A 20,530-nucleotide genomic window follows, 5' to 3' on the forward strand; every position below is an offset into this window, starting at 1 on the left:
AGACTCAATAACTAAGAAACTCAACTACGTTGACGTTGTTTATTATTGGCCATGTGGGATCCGATCGTTTGTATATTTTGTGGATAGATTCGTTATTCATTCCATTGTCATGGCAGACGACTTAGATGATGAGTGGTGGACAAGCGGCCAAAAGGACGATGAAAGTTCCGAATCCGATAGTGACCCTTCAATGGAGGCTTCAGGTTCAATTAGCTTACTACTGTGCTGTAGTGATATTACCCCGACGATAGTTACGACTGATCTAACTATTTTATAAACATACTGATATGAGATAAGAGTTGAAACACAGAATCAGGATTCCTACCATTTTGTAGCATTACAGCAATTTTCACATTCATGTGTTAGGAAAAGTTAGATGTAACAGTTGTAATTACAACTTGTTTATATCCATACTGGCATGCTGATGTAAAATCACTTTTTTTTTAATTACATGTTCCATGTGATAAGAAATAAAGCTTCACTTTAGATACTAATTTTGTTTTTCTTCTCAGAAAATGTTGTACCAACGAAAAGGAAGGCCGAATCCATTGATGATGACAAAGAGACAAATGGTGATCAAGATGATGGTGCAGACAAAGAGAAGAAAAAAAAGAAAGCCAAGAGGAAAAGAAATGTATGTTATTATATAGTGTTTTAAGTTACTTATTTAGTACAGTACTAGTCTTACATATGGTCCTGACGAAAAACACGGAAACAAAAATAATAACGATAAGGAAAGGAAAAAAATAGAAAATGAAAAAACACAATCTTTACAGACAAGAGCATCATATGTTATCTCCTTTTAAGACTTGAAGGTTAATATGTAAAATATTGTGAACTTAACCTTCAAAACTGTCTATATGTAATCATACTTAAATGTTTAAGTAATCCAAATATACATACTTAAACAATGATTTACTAGTCAGATATTATTGAAACATAAATTTGTTTAAAATCAGTCATATATACCGGGTATATATACATATATATCTGACATTTATTACAATTGAATAATGAAATTGAAAGAAAGATATCTGGTCACAGTTGAATAAGGCTTTAATAAATAGATAGTGACACAGAGCTCATGCTGCCTAGATATTTATGGCATCCAAATCTTTAGGTCTATCTAAAAATGATCAATAAATTTAGAGAAACTTCAAAAGATATGTTGTTAATATGACCTATGTACCATTTTTTATGATGATATTTGGAAAATTGGTTGAATTAGAGCAGTTGAATTTCCCTTGATCTTTGATCTTACATGTGTGTATTGTGTATCACACTTGCAAGCAACATCTTCAAACATATCTTAAAATACTAAGTGAAGTTACGGACATCATATAAAGGACTTAAGCAATTTTTCAAAATCAACTTTTTTTGGTTGCTATGGAGATTTACGATTGTCAAATAAAATAGAAATTTAGTATTTTGAGATAATTTTTAGCTTATAAACTTATTATTCGGGTATTATTCTATTGCATTTGAACAAAAAAGAAATTTGCTGAAAATAAAGTCCAACATGGAAATAACCAAAGTTTTTTATTCATAAATAATATTGAAGAAATAAGCTAAAATGCATATTTTCTCTTACAAATATTCTGTGGCTGTAAATGAAGTGCAGTGATACATCTTTTTTTCCCCTTTACTTTTAAACTACTTTTGGTCTCAAACCTTCAAACAATCATCACCAGAACAAAAGTTTAATTTTTAAATTTTCAGTGTCTGAGATTCCTACATTGTTAATCAATGGACAAAGGTTTTACACCTCTCTATCCATATCATATGTAAGTGTATGGTCACATAAATATGTAAATGAATTTTAAGGTTAAATCTATGAAATTTAATCTAGTTACCCTAGTTATCACCTTTTTCCAATGTTCATCAAATAAAATTTCAAATTGTTTATCAGTATGACATGTTGAGGTTAATTGTTCCGCAAGTCGATAATTTTTTGACTGAAAAAAACATATACACAGAACGCTGTAACTGTTTTCTACCATGGCAGTGTAAATAGTCATTAAAGCCCCTTCCCTTCACAGTTGTTATCTCATTTTATCTTCATGAATCATACAAAGTATGTTGTCTTTCAGACCCTGGTATACCAACACATGTTAACACCATTAAAATCTGCCAAGATCTTCTGAGAAAGTTGTCGAGTTCCCTATTTTGTCGACAAAAAAAGAAAATGTAAACATGCATTTTGTTTCAAAAGTATTAAAAGTCAACAGAGATTCTTGCTTACAAGAGCATTTGAAAGTTATTTAGCTTTTTACTATGGTTCACTTAGAAAAGACTGGTTTTGTCCTTTTGCAGAAATTATGTTAGACAAAATAGTAAGGCTAGTTAACTCAAATTATAGCTTCACAATGAGATAGACTTTCTTCTAAACATTCTTTTATACATCCCTGGTGATATTTATCTGTGACATGGGGTTGTGCACATTGTTCCGACCCAAAGTACTCTTGTTAAATGACTTAGTGACTTAGCATCTGCTCCTTGATTCTTTTGATTGATAAAGGTTGATTACTATTTGCAGACAATAACTGTGGAGTTAAAAGCAAAGGGCAGCAAGTCAGGAACAGCTGAGGATCTGGTCCAAGTTATCTCAAAACACTACAAAGACAAGCTCTCTACAGTGGAATGGGATAACATTCAACTGGACACTGGTCAGTCACTTATTTAACATGTATAATTAAAATGGTATTCCAGTAATGTAAATCTTAAATTAATTTATGCTGGACTTCATTTACATAATTTTTGTTATCTTAAGTATCATATTTACATTCTAAGGTTTTGAAATTTGATATTTCTTGATGTTGCCACCACTTGGCAAAGAATGGCAGAGACTTGAAACAGCTTAAAACTACTAGTCCTGTAAAAAGTTGTTCGACATGCTGTACAAGTATGATCTCCGCCCAGTCAGTAAAAGTTTCATGACTTCTTTTCAACATCTGTACAATATTTCATGTGTGATGTTGGATATTTCCTTGTCTTCGAGTTATGGAATGTTGTAATGATTCTGTTAGGGAATGTCTAATGGCCAATTCCCTTGGGCAGAGGGTTAGGTGCTAGATAGAAAAAAGTTGCTTCAGAACGAGAGGCTAAATTTTTTTCTCTAGTTTACTGAGGTAGGTGGGCTACAAATTTAATGTGGCATCAAAACGTTTACCAAAGTCACATCTGTTACATTTCTCATATCTTAATCCTCACACATCTGCTTGTTGCTAGACTAGGCTTGTCTGAACTTTCCCTGGAAATGTCTTTGATTGTGACAGGATTATCCTACACCTTGTACAGATGTTACCTAAACTTCTGATAAAAAGAAAATTATTGTACGATGGTTGTCTCAAAATCAAAGATACACAACTAAGCAGTTGTCACTCTAAACAGTATCACCAAAACATTGTGGAAATTGTTATTTTAAAGGACTTGAATGTTAAATTTGGTAATGAAATTATAAACAAAACATTACTATTCCAACAGAGAGTAACTTCTTTGTGAGTGCTGACAGGGACCATACAGCTGTGTCCTACCTACGTACCATCCTACCAAAATGGAAGAAGATGCTGAAGACAGAGCTAAAGCCAGGGTCTCCGCTTGTGTTACTGATATCAGCCTCTGCCATCAGGAGTGTGCAGCTTAATAGGTAGGGCCTCAATCATTTCTTCACTATAGACATCCTCATCATTCCAGCAGATACAGTCGTTCATGCAGAGATCATAAGTAACTGTAACCCTTAGAAAATCATCATTTTGTCACTGTAAACATCCTCGAAATTCCAGCAATTTTCTTTGCCCTGTTTTAGAGTCAAAAACAGGCTGGTCTGACTCTGTTAGGAGTAATGCTCTTCTGTGGAGACTCTTGTGGGACTACACACTTCTCACTCTGTGAGGAGTTAGTGCTCCTCAGTGGAGTCACTTGTGGGACTACACTCTTCTCACTCTGTGAGGAGTTAGTGCTCCTCTGTAGAGTCTCTTGTGGGACTACACTTTTCTCACTCTGTGAGGAGTTAGTGCTCCTCTGTAGAGTCTCTTGTGGGACTACACTCTTCTCACTCTGTGAGGAGTTAGTGCTCCTCTGTAGAGTCTCTTGTGGGACTACACTTCTCACTCTGTGAGGAGTTAGTGCTCCTCTGTAGAGTCTCTTGTGGGACTACACACTTTTCACTCTGTGTGGAGTTAGTGCTCCTCAGTGGAGTCACTTGTGGGACTACACACTTCTGACTCTGTGAGGAGTTAGTGCTCCTCTGTAGAGTCTCTTGTGGGACTTCACTTTTCTCACTCTGTGAGGAGTTAGTGCTCCTCTGTAGAGTCACTTGTGGGACTACACACTTCTGACTCTGTGAGGAGTTAGTGCTCCTCTGTAGAGTCTCTTGTGGGACTACACTCTTCTCACTCTGTGAGGAGTTAGTGCTCCTCTGTAGAGTCTCTTGTGGGACTACACTCTTCTGACTCTGTGAGGAGTTAGTGCTCCTCTGTAGAGTCACTTGTGGGACTACACTCTTCTCACTCTGTGAGGAGTTAGTGCTCCTCTTTGGAGTCACTTGTGGGACTACTCTTCTCACTCTGTGAGGAGTTAGTGCTCCTCTTTGGAGTCACTTGTGGGACTACTCTCAACTAAGTCTGTGAGGAGTTAGTGCTCCTCTGTAGAGTCTCTTGTGGGACTACACACTTCTCACTCTGTGAGGAGTTAGTGCTCCTCTGTAGAGTCTCTTGTGGGACTACACACTTCTGACTCTGTGAGGAGTTAGTGCTCCTCAGTGGAGTCACTTGTGGGACTACACACTTCTCACTCTGTGAGGAGTTAGTGCTCCTCTGTAGAGTCTCTTGTGGGACTACACACTTCTCACTCTGTGAGGAGTTAGTGCTCCTCTGTAGAGTCTCTTGTGGGACTACACTTCTCACTCTGTGAGGAGTTAGTGCTCCTCTGTAGAGTCTCTTGTGGGACTACACACTTTTCACTCTGTGAGGAGTTAGTGCTCCTCAGTGGAGTCACTTGTGGGACTACACACTTCTGACTCTGTGAGGAGTTAGTGCTCCTCTGTAGAGTCTCTTGTGGGACTACACTTTTCTCACTCTGTGAGGAGTTAGTGCTCCTCTGTAGAGTCACTTGTGGGACTACACACTTCTGACTCTGTGAGGAGTTAGTGCTCCTCTGTAGAGTCTCTTGTGGGACTACACTCTTCTCACTCTGTGAGGAGTTAGTGCTCCTCTGTAGAGTCTCTTGTGGGACTACACTCTTCTGACTCTGTGAGGAGTTAGTGCTCCTCTGTAGAGTCACTTGTGGGACTACACTCTTCTCACTCTGTGAGGAGTTAGTGCTCCTCTGTAGAGTCACTTGTGGGACTACACTCTTCTCACTCTGTGAGGAGTTAGTGCTCCTCTGTAGAGTCACTTGTGGGACTACACACTTCTCACTCTGTGAGGAGTTAGTGCTCCTCAGTGGAGTCACTTGTGGGACTACACTCTTCTCACTCTGTGAGGAGTTAGTGCTCCTCTGTAGAGTCACTTGTGGGACTACACTCTTCTCACTCTGTGAGGAGTTAGTGCTCCTCTTTGGAGTCACTTGTGGGACTACTCTTCTCACTCTGTGAGGAGTTAGTGCTCCTCTGTAGAGTCTCTTGTGGGACTACACTCTTCTCACTCTGTGAGGAGTTAGTGCTCCTCTGTAGAGTCTCTTGTGGGACTACACACTTCTCACTCTGTGAGGAGTTAGTGCTCCTCTGTAGAGTCACTTGTGGGACTACACACTTCTGACTCTGTGAGGAGTTAGTGCTCCTCAGTGGAGTCACTTGTGGGACTACACTCTTCTCACTCTGTGAGGAGTTAGTGCTCCTCAGTGGAGTCACTTGTGGGACTACACACTTCTCACTCTGTGAGGAGTTAGTGCTCCTCTGTAGAGTCTCTTGTGGGACTACACTTCTCACTCTGTGAGGAGTTAGTGCTCCTCTGTAGAGTCTCTTGTGGGACTACACACTTTTCACTCTGTGAGGAGTTAGTGCTCCTCAGTGGAGTCACTTGAGGGACTACACACTTCTGACTCTGTGAGGAGTTAGTGCTCCTCAGTGGAGTCACTTGTGGGACTACACTCTTCTCACTCTGTGAGGAGTTAGTGCTCCTCTGTAGAGTCACTTGTGGGACTACACTCTTCTGACTCTGTGAGGAGTTAGTGCTCCTCTGTAGAGTCACTTGTGGGACTACACTCTTCTCACTCTGTGAGGAGTTAGTGCTCCTCTGTAGAGTCTCTTGTGGGACTACACTCTTCTGACTCTGTGAGGAGTTAGTGCTCCTCTGTAGAGTCTCTTGTGGGACTACACACTTCTCACTCTGTGAGGAGTTAGTGCTCCTCTGTAGAGTCACTTGTGGGACTACACACTTCTGACTCTGTGAGGAGTTAGTGCTCCTCAGTGTCACTTGTGGGACTACACTCTTCTCACTCTGTGAGGAGTTAGTGCTCCTCAGTGGAGTCACTTGTGGGACTACACACTTCTCACTCTGTGAGGAGTTAGTGCTCCTCTGTAGAGTCTCTTGTGGGACTACACTTCTCACTCTGTGAGGAGTTAGTGCTCCTCTGTAGAGTCTCTTGTGGGACTACACACTTTTCACTCTGTGAGGAGTTAGTGCTCCTCAGTGGAGTCACTTGTGGGACTACACACTTCTCACTCTGTGAGGAGTTAGTGCTCCTCTGTAGAGTCTCTTGTGGGACTACACTTCTCACTCTGTGAGGAGTTAGTGCTCCTCTGTAGAGTCACTTGTGGGACTACACACTTCTGACTCTGTGAGGAGTTAGTGCTCCTCTGTAGAGTCACTTGTGGGACTACACTCTTCTCACTCTGTGAGGAGTTAGTGCTCCTCTGTAGAGTCTCTTGTGGGACTACACTCTTCTGACTCTGTGAGGAGTTAGTGCTCCTCTGTAGAGTCACTTGTGGGACTACACACTTCTGACTCTGTGAGGAGTTAGTGCTCCTCTGTAGAGTCTCTTGTGGGACTACACTCTTCTCACTCTGTGAGGAGTTAGTGCTCCTCTGTAGAGTCTCTTGTGGGACTACACTCTTCTCACTCTGTGAGGAGTTAGTGCTCCTCTGTAGAGTCACTTGTGGGACTACACTCTTCTCACTCTGTGAGGAGTTAGTGCTCCTCTGTAGAGTCACTTGTGGGACTACACACTTCTCACTCTGTGAGGAGTTAGTGCTCCTCTGTAGAGTCACTTGTGGGACTACACTCTTCTCACTCTGTGAGGAGTTAGTGCTCCTCTGTAGAGTCTCTTGTGGGACTACACACTTCTCACTCTGTGAGGAGTTAGTGCTCCTCTGTAGAGTCTCTTGTGGGACTACACACTTCTCACTCTGTGAGGAGTTAGTGCTCCTCTGTAGAGTCTCTTGTGGGACTACACTCTTCTGACTCTGTGAGGAGTTAGTGCTCCTCTGTAGAGTCACTTGTGGGACTACACTCTTCTCACTCTGTGAGGAGTTAGTGCTCCTCTGTAGAGTCACTTGTGGGACTACACACTTCTCACTCTGTGAGGAGTTAGTGCTCCTCTGTAGAGTCACTTGTGGGACTACACACTTCTCACTCTGTGAGGAGTTAGTGCTCCTCAGTGGAGTCACTTGTGGGACTACACTCTTCTCACTCTGTGAGGAGTTAGTGCTCCTCTGTAGAGTCACTTGTGGGACTACACACTTCTGACTCTGTGAGGAGTTAGTGCTCCTCAGTGGAGTCACTTGTGGGACTACACTCTTCTCACTCTGTGAGGAGTTAGTGCTCCTCTGTAGAGTCACTTGTGGGACTACACACTTCCCACTCTGTGAGGAGTTAGTGCTCCTCTGTGGAGTCACTTGTGGGACTACACACTTCTGACTCTGTGAGGAGTTAGTGCTCCTCAGTGGAGTCACTTGTGGGACTACACTCTTCTCACTCTGTGAGGAGTTAGTGCTCCTCTGTAGAGTCACTTGTGGGACTACACTCTTCTGACTCTGTGAGGAGTTAGTGCTCCTCTGTGGAGTCACTTGTGGGACTACTCTTCTCACTCTGTGAGGAGTTAGTGCTCCTCTGTAGAGTCTCTTGTGGGACTACACTCTTCTGACTCTGTGAGGAGTTAGTGCTCCTCTGTAGAGTCTCTTGTGGGACTACACACTTCTCACTCTGTGAGGAGTTAGTGCTCCTCTGTAGAGTCACTTGTGGGACTACACACTTCTGACTCTGTGAGGAGTTAGTGCTCCTCAGTGGAGTCACTTGTGGGACTACACACTTCTGACTCTGTGAGGAGTTAGTGCTCCTCAGTGGAGTCACTTGTGGGACTACACACTTCTCACTCTGTGAGGAGTTAGTGCTCCTCTGTAGAGTCTCTTGTGGGACTACACTTCTCACTCTGTGAGGAGTTAGTGCTCCTCTGTAGAGTCTCTTGTGGGACTACACACTTTTCACTCTGTGAGGAGTTAGTGCTCCTCAGTGGAGTCACTTGTGGGACTACACACTTCTGACTCTGTGAGGAGTTAGTGCTCCTCTGTAGAGTCTCTTGTGGGACTACACTTTTCTCACTCTGTGAGGAGTTAGTGCTCCTCTGTAGAGTCACTTGTGGGACTACACACTTCTGACTCTGTGAGGAGTTAGTGCTCCTCTGTAGAGTCTCTTGTGGGACTACACTCTTCTCACTCTGTGAGGAGTTAGTGCTCCTCTGTAGAGTCTCTTGTGGGACTACACTCTTCTGACTCTGTGAGGAGTTAGTGCTCCTCTGTAGAGTCACTTGTGGGACTACACTCTTCTCACTCTGTGAGGAGTTAGTGCTCCTCTGTAGAGTCACTTGTGGGACTACACTCTTCTCACTCTGTGAGGAGTTAGTGCTCCTCTGTAGAGTCTCTTGTGGGACTACACTCTTCTCACTCTGTGAGGAGTTAGTGCTCCTCTGTAGAGTCACTTGTGGGACTACACTCTTCTCACTCTGTGAGGAGTTAGTGCTCCTCTGTAGAGTCACTTGTGGGACTACACACTTCTCACTCTGTGAGGAGTTAGTGCTCCTCTGTAGAGTCACTTGTGGGACTACACTCTTCTCACTCTGTGAGGAGTTAGTGCTCCTCTGTAGAGTCTCTTGTGGGACTACACACTTCTCACTCTGTGAGGAGTTAGTGCTCCTCTGTAGAGTCTCTTGTGGGACTACACTCTTCTCACTCTGTGAGGAGTTAGTGCTCCTCTGTAGAGTCTCTTGTGGGACTACACTCTTCTGACTCTGTGAGGAGTTAGTGCTCCTCTGTAGAGTCACTTGTGGGACTACACTCTTCTCACTCTGTGAGGAGTTAGTGCTCCTCTGTAGAGTCACTTGTGGGACTACACTCTTCTCACTCTGTGAGGAGTTAGTGCTCCTCTGTAGAGTCACTTGTGGGACTACACACTTCTCACTCTGTGAGGAGTTAGTGCTCCTCAGTGGAGTCACTTGTGGGACTACACACTTCCCACTCTGTGAGGAGTTAGTGCTCCTCTGTAGAGTCACTTGTGGGACTACACACTTCTGACTCTGTGAGGAGTTAGTGCTCCTCAGTGGAGTCTCTTGTGGGACTACACTTTTCACTCTGTGAGGAGTCAGTGATTCTTTCAGGAGACTGTTGTTGGATGTAGGTGCCCCACTTTGGTGTGGTGCTATGAGTTGTTGTTGACCCTATGTAGACTTTGTTGTTGGACTGACCATACTTGTCTGGCTCTGAGAGGGGTTGGTGCTCCTCTGTGAAGACTATTGTTGGACCAACTATACTCTCCCTGTTCTGTGTGGAGTCGGTGATTCTTCGGTGAGACTGTTGTTGGATGTCGGTGCCCCACTTTGGAGAGACCATACTGGTGTGGTGCTATGAGTTGTTAGTGACCCTATGTTTACACTTTTTCTAGTTGAAAGAAATATACATAAGATAATATTCATGTTTATATGTTTAACATGTTGTATAGTATATCAGGATATCAGTCTGTCATAGGTAACACATGTACTGTTCACATTACAGCTGCAGGACATACATTATTTATAACTTTGTATGATTTATAACAGTGTCACAATATCAAAAAATCAAATACTTGTCAACAGATGAATAATGTCAATCAATATCTCCTGTTATCACTTAGGTACAGTAATAGTCTAGTATTCTTTATAAGAATTATTCCGCTTTGTAACTTTACATTGTGACCTCTGCACACAACATTAAACTGTACTGGATTTTAAGCTTTGTAACTTTACATTGTGACCTCTGCACACAACATTAAACTGTACTGGATTTTAAGCTTTGTAACTTTACATTGTGACCTCTGCACACAACATTAAACTGTACTGGATTTTAAGCTTTGTAACTTTACATTGTGACCTCTGCACACAACATTAAACTGTACTGGATTTTAAGCTTTGTAACTTTACATTGTGACCTCTGCACACAACATTAAACTGTACTGGATTTTAAGCTTTGTAACTTTACATTGTGACCTCTGCACACAACATTAAACTGTACTGGATTTTAAGCTTTGTTACTTTACATTGTGACCTCTGCACACAACATTAAACTGTACTGGATTTTAAGCTTTGTAACTTTACATTGTGACCTCTGCACACAACATTAAACTGTACTGGATTTTAAGCTTTGTAACTTTACATTGTGACCTCTGCACACAACATTAAACTGTACTGGATTTTAAGCTTTGTAACTTTACATTGTGACCTCTGCACACAACATTAAACTGTACTGGATTTTAAGCTTTGTAACTTTACATTGTGACCTCTGCACACAACATTAAACTGTACTGGATTTTAAGCTTTGTAACTTTACATTGTGACCTCTGCACACAACATTAAACTGTACTGGATTTTAAGCTTTGTAACTTTACATTGTGACCTCTGCACACAACATTAAACTGTACTGGATTTTAAGCTTTGTAACTTTACATTGTGACCTCTGCACACAACATTAAACTGTACTGGATTTTAAGCTTTGTAACTTTACATTGTGACCTCTGCACACAACATTAAACTGTACTGGATTTTAAGCTTTGTAACTTTACATTGTGACCTCTGCACACAACATTAAACTGTACTGGATTTTAAGCTTTGTAACTTTACATTGTGACCTCTGCACACAACATTAAACTGTACTGGATTTTAAGCTTTGTAACTTTACATTGTGACCTCTGCACACAACATTAAACTGTACTGGATTTTAAGCTTTGTAACTTTACATTGTGACCTCTGCACACAACATTAAACTGTACTGGATTTTAAGCTTTGTAACTTTACATTGTGACCTCTGCACACAACATTAAACTGTACTGGATTTTAAGCTTTGTACTCTTTTTACAGGGAGATATTGGATTTCAAGAGTGATGAGTGTAAAATTGCCAAATTGTTTGCAAAGCACTTTAAGGCGAGTAATATACACTTGTAGTTAAATATATGACCATGTGGTTTAAACTTTGTCCATAAACTTCTTTGCTAATTTGAATTCTTTGTTCTCGTGCATATTGTATGACAACTTAATTACTTACTGATGAATTTAATTATCAGTGCTCACTCTAACTTATAAAAGGAAGGAGATTATCACTGCTGAGCTTTTTATTTATAAGTAATTAAGACTTTTAAGTTCGCAACCAAATGATTAACATTCTCATAACCTTGGTAACTCGCCACAAGGCTATATAGGCCTTTTCAACAGAAATCGCTAAGCACTACTTTCTGTTACAGCTGGAGGAGCAGCAGAAGTTTCTGACCAAGAGGGTGTGTCACATAGGTGTGGGAACACCCAACAGACTACATGCTCTGATGAAATCAGGTGAGGTAGATATAGAAGTTTGTGACTAAGAGGGTGTCAATGGTCTGGTAATACCTTACAGCCTACATGCTCTGATAAAGTCAGGTAAGGTAGATATAGAAGTTTGTGACTAAGAGGGTGTGTCATATTGATGTGGGAACACCTAAATACACACTGTGGTGAATTCAGATAAGGTAAGAGAAAAAGTTTCTAGCTAACAAGATAAAGGAAGGTGTTTATTGGAATTAGGTTATTCTTACGTATCTGACTTTAAGGATTTTATGCTAAACTTCAGCCATCATGTTTCATCTGTTGCTGTGTGCTCTTCATTTTGCATAAACCTTTCACAATTTCTCAAGTTCCAACATTCAGTTTCAGCTGACACTTGAAATTATCTTGATATGGTCCTAAGATGTATTGTTATCTTTCAAGTCGGTACAAAATCCAGTATGGCTGCAATTGTGAAAACTTTTTTTTTACCTCGTCTCTAGATCTACTGGTGCCATTGCACCGAGTGTGGGAATGGTGGGAATGTTGAGAAGGTGGCATGTAAAGTGTTTACCGAAACCTTGACTGCTACAATATTCAGATTTATTTTAATTGTTCACACTATCACTACTGTTGGTCTCTACAGTCTGAGGATCATTAAGGCCTGTTGTTCTGTAGACACACTCACTCAGTCATTGCTATTACTTGGATCACATGACTTGCATCAGGAGTAATTCACTGTGATTTTGTTTTGTTTCAGTCGTTATCAGTTATAACATTTTAATGACCCTTTATATCAGTTTTCCCGGGTGATGCCCTTTAAATGATCTTCACTTGAATTGATTAATAATGGAACAGGGGGTGTATATTTTTACTAGTGACTTACAATTCGAGTTGGTACTGCGATCCTCTGTATTAAATTCTGGAATGTAGCTGCTTATTATTCGTTGGACATTTTTTTACTACTATTCCTTTACCCAATTCATTTATTTTCTGTTTGGATGGGTTTTCTGATCATTATTTTTTCTTACAGGGTCACTACATCTAGACAATATTGTAGCTGTGGTGCTGGACTGGAACTGGCGTGATGTCAAATCTAAACGCATGGTGGATATCCCCGAGATAAGAGACCACTTAATGGACTTGATGAAGGACTATCTCATACCACATATATCTAAAAATCACTGCAAGATTGGAATGTTATGACGCTCTGGTTCAGCCATAGTGAATCAAGTTCTTTGTATTTAGGAACATTTGCTGATATAAGGGAGATAAGTCTGTTCCATATAACATTTGTGTCTTGTTGATTGAGATCAACAAAACAATACAGATAAATGGAACATATATGATTATAAAATATAGATATACCATTTGGGAGATAAGGTCTGCTCCCTGTATGAAGCTGTTTCAGAATGTTGTAAAGGTGTATGTGAAGTGCTGAGATGAAATGAAGGGCTGATATTGTTAACAATATTATACAAATAGTATTAGTCTGTTTCATTCATGTGTAGAATTGTCAGACTCTATTTAACATGAATACATTATGTCTAAACATAAGTGAGGACAGCAATAAACCATGTCTGTAATATACATGGTAATGTCAACGGTTTACAAATGAGACATATTTTTGCAGTGCGTTGTCCAAGATATTTTTGTCTATATCATGTATACAGATCCAAACTGTACATAAAAATACCAACAAGATTCTGACAAAGTTGTAGTTTTAATGTAATAACACCTGATTCAGACAAACTAAATGATTTGAACGTTCACGACATAAACTGTTTTTGTAATTATTGTAGAAGCCTTGGGCGAAATATGTACTATACTAAATCATTATGGTAATACATTTTGAGGAGATACAACATCACACAATATATATCATTAGGTATGATCTTTTAATTAACAATGCTCATGGAATACTTCATCTTCATTGCTTGTTATACAAACAAAATAAACAAAGATCATTTTATCTTTCAATGAAAAATGTTAGAAACATACACCCAGAAACTGAATTATTTTGTTGTTATGTTTTATCATAACCCATATTCTTATATCACAGATCAAAGAATTTGTGTGAACATCTGTATTACAGCCATCACATCCTAACATCTTCCATCCAATAAACATGCCCACCAGCTAGTCTAGTTTTAGAAGGTTCCTTTGTACCATCCATCTGATGTGATACATCTCTTGACATCTGTTTTAATTATAATCACAAGACTAATGGAACCAGTAGTATGATCATTACTTCCTCTGAATGTTTTGTGATGTACTATGGGTGTTGGTTACTGACCACATTATTTTTTTAATAAAGTAAAGTTACTGTCCTTTGTGGTGTTTTTGTATCACTTCCCTATTGCAAGTGCAATGCAGTCACATGATCCTCTCTACATCCCCTGTGATTTGCAGAGGTCTGACGTTACTGGTTAAGTTAAACCATTCGTTGTTTGGTATTTACGATGTATTGTCTTCCTCTTCCATCAACATAGATCTACCAGTGCTATGATGGTTGGACTGGCATGGTTATTGTTAAAATCTAGAAAGAGAAGTGATGTATATAAATTATAAATTACAAGAAGACAAACCAATCTGTGTATAAAGTACTTCTGCATTCTGTGTTACCAGATATAATTTAATCAGTTATATAAACAAAATACTGAACTTATATATACCAACACAATAATAGAAAACAGATGGTATGCATCAAAATCCAACTGTACTATGGAAGTATCTGAAAATTGTTATTTGTAAGTATTGTTTGAGGTGTAACTAATCATTGTGCAAATGTGTTAAAATTAGACCCTGAAATTTAAGAATGCCAAATTATATTCACAATAAACTGAAATGTAGATTCTATCTAGATATATAACAATGCAATGTACACTTTACCCTAGTTTTCCTATTAAATTGAGCGCCACATTCGTCCTGCAGTAGGAAGAACGGCAGATAGATATCTAGGTAATACACATTAGATCTTGTCTCCAGAAGGATACGGTCCTCCCCAATGTCAAGTGTCACACTGTTCACGGTTTTCTAATGAAATCAGAAATATAAACAAAATCAAAATTCTTGTTTACGGAAAAAAAAAATCACACAAATCATTTCAGTCAAAGCTTTACTGCTTTGCCTCAGTTTGGATTTTTTCCATAATACTGACTGAGAGGTACTGTATACTGGGATATTTTCACCTCTGGTTATTTTTGCCCTGTATACAACAGTAATTAGCTTGAGTGAGCCTATATATGCCCCATGTGTGTTCCAGTGATAAGTAGTGTAGGAGACTGAGCAAAGACAAGCTGAAGTTTGGATGGACATATAGACAGACACAACACACACCTACAGTCCTCAAATTTCCAAGTGGGGGACTTATAATCAGTCTAGATACTTTAGAGGCACAGACTTCTTCTGGCCATATGAAATGTGAAATTGTTAAATTGTAGCAAGATCAACGATACCAATATTTGACATACCTATTTTCTGTGTTGTTTTGAACCTTAATCCTTATTTTGTACTTACTTAGCCACAGACAACTGGTGTATACATATTTATTCCTCTTATTTCTAAATTAAAAAAATAATGTAAGAAAAACCCACTTACCACTTTAGGTAAGTTGATTTCTGCAACCAAATATTCTGGGTGGCCTTCAGCAGGGTCCTGGACTATTCTATACTCTGGTGTCTGGCCCCTTCAAAATAAATGTTACCAAATTATCACTTTGACAGTAAAAATATGCTAGTAATGAAACATAGCATTTTATGTGAAATATATTTAGTAGAGAATCATCCAACCTTGACATTAGCTATGTAAGCTGATGACCTTGACCTTTGTACTGATGTCTTCCTTTAAACATATACTTCAGCCTGATGAATTAGGTTGGTGACAGGTTGAGAATACTGATATCATGAATGAGAAGCAAGATTGATGAGATCAGAATTCTACTTTACCTGGCTTTCAGATCCTCTGCATCCAATTTTGGGGCTTTTGGTAACGTTGATGGTGAACTGAAAATATCAGAACATTTAATTATCAAACAAATCACTAACTGTTCACTTACTAATACATACAGTACATTTATCACATAATCAGACTGTTATCAGGGCAGTTCACCGATGTTAAATCTTTTGTATATGTCACTAGTGTAATATATCCAGGAAAGTTTCTCATTGGCTGTACCAGATAGAAATTGATTGTGACCCACCCCTTAATACAAACACATTGGCTGTACCAGATAGAATTTGATTGTGACCCACCCCTTAATACAAACAATGATGCTATATCAGGAACATTTCTCATTGGCTGTACCAAATAGAAATTGATTGTGACCCACCCCTTAATACAAACAACGATGCTACATCACGAACATTTCTCATTGGCTGTACCAGATAGAAATTGATTGTGACCCACCCCTTAATACAAACACATTGGCTGTACCAGATAGAAATTGATTGTGACCCACCCCTTAATACAAACACATTGGCTGTACCAGATAGAAATTGATTGTGACCCACCCCTTAATACAAACAATGATGCTAGATCATGAACATTTCTCATTGGCTGTACCAGACAGAAATTGATTGTGACCTACCCCTTAATACAAACACTGATGCTACATCACGAACATTTCTCATTGGCTGTACCAGACAGAAATTGATTGTGACCAACCCCTTAATACAAACACATTGGCTGTACCAGATAGAAATTGATTGTGACCCACCCCTTAATACAAACACATTGGCTGTACCAGATAGAAATTGATTGTGACCCACCCCTTAATACAAACAATGATGCTATATCAGGAACAGAAAATGCTGCAACAAAATGTCTGCCTCCATTTCAGTTTGTCATCGTCATATTGACTTTAAAACATGTCAAAATGTAACTTTCCTGAGTAATGTGATCTGATATCAGTTTTCATTTCATTTGAAATTTATATTAAGCAGATCCAACAAATAAAAGATCAAACAATGATGGGGGCCAAATCCCCTAAAGATCTCTCACACAGAACAATGATGGGGCAAAATCCCCTCAAGATCTCTCACACAGAACAATGATGGGTGAAAAAATTCCCTCAAGATCTCTCACAGAGAACAATGATGGGTGAAAAAATTCCCTCAAGATCTCTCACAGAGAACAATGATGGGTGAAAAAATTCCCTCAAGATCTCTCACAGAGAACAATGATGGGTGAAAAAATCCCCTCAAGATTTCTCACAGAGAACAATGATGGGTGAAAAAATCCCCTCGAGATCTCTCACACAGAACAATGATGGGGGCAAAAATCCCCTCAAGATCTCTCACAGAGAACACATGGGCCTTATCTCAGAACTTAGACTTGTTTGAGGTTTTTGGTTCTCACAACTGAAGGCTGTCATTTCCAGAAGTCATCAATTGTTAAAAAAGTAATCTCAATGTATGCACAACAACATGTCATGTTTGAAAATCTTGTAGATAAAGAACAGACCTTTCCATCCATGTGCGATATGCATATGAAAATGACAATTTCTTTCTACAATTTTCATTTGAATGTCAATCCATGCTGACCCGGGCATGAGTTGCTTATTTCCCTCACTTTATAGAGGGCCTGAGTTCTGACGTTCATAGGCTCCAAGCTGATATATAACAGGTGACAGAATGTCAGAATAATTTAAACTAAGGTTACACTTACTTATCCATCTCCATAATAAGTGGTTTTGATTTGGATCTGATCTTTTGTTCCGGCAAAGTACCAACAAACTTCCTGTTCTTAAGCAAAACCCAATCTGCAAAATAAAATATAAACAACTCAAAAATTCCACCAATTCCTTATCATTATACACAAGTTCATTGTACATTTACTGCATTTTATTACTTAACATGTTAATTACAGATCTGTGTGACCTCTATGTCAGTTGGTTGGTTCCTTACTGACTTCCTATCTATGTGACTCTTCCAATCATTAGACATTATCTCACTGACAAAATTCTGGTGATATGAAAAATAGTGACACCTATACATATATATGGCCCATGATATCTATTTACAGGTCATGTGACCCCTATGGGGCCTCATATATCGTTTGTGTAACCCCTATAAATGCACAGACTTCTATGGTTTATGTGACACTAATATACTCACCCCGGCTGAGTGTCTGGTTGTACTTGTCTTCAATACCCTCCAATGTAACAGACAGAAAAAATGCCCTGAATATCTCACTTTTCTGCATCTTTTCTAGGAAGCCTGGATTTACAACTACATCATAGGCTGTACAGCCACTTCCACCTGTTATAACACAGAATGTGGCATTACCGTCGTGTGTACTACGCCAATACCAGTACATATACCACTATGTATTGTATTGTCAAGAAGATAGTCACCTAGATTAATTGTTGATAATTTATCATAACTAGAATTCAAAACTTTAACCAAGCTATTTTATGTGATATCTAATGCCAATTATCATGAGCCAACTCATTCTAATATCATTCCATTAATGTATTTCTTTAAAACAATATTTTGAAATACTTGATCAGCTCCAGCATTCAGCGATAAGATATTGTGTCTATACATGTGTAATTACTGTTGGATAAATACTCTTTAATGACAGGGTTTTGATGAATATGACCTGCAGTTTCACCAATGACATTATCAGGATGAGAATATACTGACTTTTGTCCAGTTCAGCATGAGGTTCACCAAGACTCATTGGAATACGATATCCAAAAGGATCTTCAGAATCCAGTAATTTCAACAGTTCATCATCCGTCATATCCTTAGGAGCTGGAACCTATTGAAACAAATCAATTAAATTTTTCCTTAAATAATATTTTTTTCACTGTTATCATTGTTAACTTCTCAATGGTCTCTTTGTTTCCAACCCAATATCATAATGAAATAAAAAGTCCATGAAATAAACTTGACACTTTGAAAAATATAACCAGTTTACAGGATTACAATCCAGAAATTCAAAGTCAATCAAAACAATGATCACCATTTTACGGTAGTCAGTCACCCTGTAATCACATATCTTATGTTTTATATATTTAACAAATCATTAAAATCTGTTGAGCTATATGTATTGTGAACTAAGACATTGGACTTAGAAGTCTGGGCTGTTACATACATTGTCAGCATGACACACATTGATGAAAGCTTTCTTTCCTTCAGCGTCTTTGGTCTTAAGACAGAATCCTGTAAATAGAAGTAAAGGAATCATTTTTTAGTTTTAAATCATTAGAACTGTCAGATACTTTAGGTATTAAAATTTATGCCTATATATTCATTTAAACCTTTACTCGAGTAAACTTACCAGGTTTTGGTATAACCTGCAGAACACTTTGTTTATCTGCATCAGAAGGCATTGGAAACCCCTCCCTGGATGCCTATAACATATAATAATAATAAAGGTGGCATATTTATCATATTATATGTGTATTTACAATATTCCCAGACAATGCTGAATTATCTCCCTTGCTCCATAAGTTTGAACAAACTCATATATACATTTAACAAAAGGAAAAGATAACAATAATTTTTTTGATAAAGAATAAATCTAGAAAAAAAATAATACACCTTTAATTGATATTAACAAGTAGGCATGTATCAATAATTTTAATTTTTCTTCCATTCAGAATGTAGATTTTGAAACAAGAGTATGGAATATTTCTCCTGAAAGCATACCAATAATATGTACATGCGTAAAGTTTTCTTTTTTTCTTAATGTAATTCATACAATTGACAGACGGTCAGCTGTACAAAAACTTATGGGTAAGTATAGAAACTAAATTGCTTTTGAAAAATAAGAATCTTTAACAATTATAAAATGTAAACTTTGTTTCTTTTACAACAACCACAAAACAAGTTATTGTAATTATTTCCACTCTTCATGTCTGTTCATTGAATAAAATTCTAGGCAAAAAGTTGAATGGTATCACCTATCTACCCTCTATGACAGTCATCAGTATATGTGCAGGTGTAAGTACATGGAAGTTTTCGATAGTTTAGATTTCGATAGTTTATGTTTACTGTTTATGAAAGCATAATTTGGGAAACCGTGTTATTCTTGTGTGTGATCCTATGTGGTCTTATTGTCTGCTTTTCACTGGATCTGTTAAACATAATGTGTTTATTTCGGTCTTAAGTATAAAGGCAAGTGATGCATAATGTGAAACAAAAGGGAGCCTTAAATAGTATAATCAATTTAATATCAAATTAAGACAATTATTCAATTTATGAAGAAATGTAAATCATTTCTCATTGATAATTATCTATAATAATTAACTGTTGATATAAAATCATTCACTCATATTATTATTTCACGTGATTTACATGTACTATACATACTTAAAACCACATAATTATTTTTTAAAAAAAAGAGTAAAATATCATGGTATTGATAATTATCAATGACGTACTGCGTCCAGTAGAAGTTGGTTGTACATGGCTTCTGTATCCGTCGTTTCTGGATCAAGCATACGATCCATGATTAGAATATAGAAGATTCCAGCTAATCAGAGATTTGGCTACAGGTCTGCAATTTGGAGATTCTCAAAATCAACAAACTAAGTAAATGCAGGTACTACAACATGTTTCTCCCGTATATTTTCCTATATAAGATTTTTTGTATTTCCTTCCTCTGTCGAATATTTTCTTCTGATATATTGTGAAAAGCACACTGACTAAAATTAGATGTGTTTATTCACGTTGTTTACAATTTCTAAGCGGAAGCACATTGATAAGTTTAATCAAGAAACCTTATCCGGAACATGTAATCCTGATCACTGTAATGTTTGCATGG

The 20,530-nt window shown here is 38.3% G+C and overlaps 2 protein-coding genes across 2 annotated transcripts; one reads left to right on the forward strand and one right to left on the reverse strand.

The window, feature by feature from the left end:
• Window positions 1–64: 64 nt before the first annotated feature.
• LOC132545751 (uncharacterized protein C3orf26 homolog) lies at window positions 65–14,085 on the forward strand. Its single transcript, XM_060209440.1, has 7 exons — window positions 65–203; window positions 513–634; window positions 2,537–2,666; window positions 3,484–3,646; window positions 11,320–11,383; window positions 11,701–11,788; window positions 12,789–14,085. Exons 1-7 carry the CDS (start codon window positions 110–112, stop codon window positions 12,959–12,961), a joined length of 834 nt encoding a protein of 277 aa, XP_060065423.1. The 5' UTR covers window positions 65–109; the 3' UTR covers window positions 12,962–14,085.
• LOC132545750 (PIH1 domain-containing protein 1-like) lies at window positions 13,460–20,423 on the reverse strand. The gene is made up of 10 exons (XM_060209439.1): window positions 20,148–20,423; window positions 19,043–19,115; window positions 18,857–18,924; window positions 18,403–18,520; window positions 17,872–18,015; window positions 17,423–17,516; window positions 15,703–15,759; window positions 15,356–15,443; window positions 14,648–14,791; window positions 13,460–14,294 (listed from the first exon to the last, which is right to left on the reverse strand). Exons 1-10 carry the CDS (start codon window positions 20,214–20,216, stop codon window positions 14,259–14,261), a joined length of 891 nt encoding a protein of 296 aa, XP_060065422.1. The 5' UTR covers window positions 20,217–20,423; the 3' UTR covers window positions 13,460–14,258.
• Window positions 20,424–20,530: the final 107 nt, after the last annotated feature.

This window comes from Ylistrum balloti, unplaced genomic scaffold, assembly GCF_031769215.1.
Source record: "Ylistrum balloti isolate Yb309-2 unplaced genomic scaffold, AGI_CSIRO_Ybal_v1 Utg369856, whole genome shotgun sequence".
Taxonomy (NCBI): Eukaryota; Metazoa; Mollusca; class Bivalvia; order Pectinida; family Pectinidae; genus Ylistrum; species Ylistrum balloti.

What these genes read in the sequence shown, in the direction of transcription:
- LOC132545751 (XM_060209440.1), top strand. Translation starts at nt 110, where the DNA reads ATGGCAGACGACTTAGATGATGAGTGGTGGACAAGCGGCCAAAAGGAC. An exon ending in TAACATTCAACTGGACACTG is followed by an intron (nt 2,667 to 3,483) that starts GTCAGTCACTTA and finishes CTATTCCAACAG; the next exon opens with AGAGTAACTTCTTTGTGAGT. An exon ending in AGGAGTGTGCAGCTTAATAG is followed by an intron (nt 3,647 to 11,319) that starts GTAGGGCCTCAA and finishes CTCTTTTTACAG; the next exon opens with GGAGATATTGGATTTCAAGA.
- LOC132545750 (XM_060209439.1), bottom strand. Translation starts at nt 20,216, where the DNA reads ATGGATCGTATGCTTGATCCAGAAACGACGGATACAGAAGCCATGTAC. An exon ending in GCAGAGGATCTGAAAGCCAG is followed by an intron (nt 15,444 to 15,702) that starts GTAAAGTAGAAT and finishes TTTATTTTGAAG; the next exon opens with GGGCCAGACACCAGAGTATA. An exon ending in AAATCAACTTACCTAAAGTG is followed by an intron (nt 14,792 to 15,355) that starts GTAAGTGGGTTT and finishes TGATTTCATTAG; the next exon opens with AAAACCGTGAACAGTGTGAC.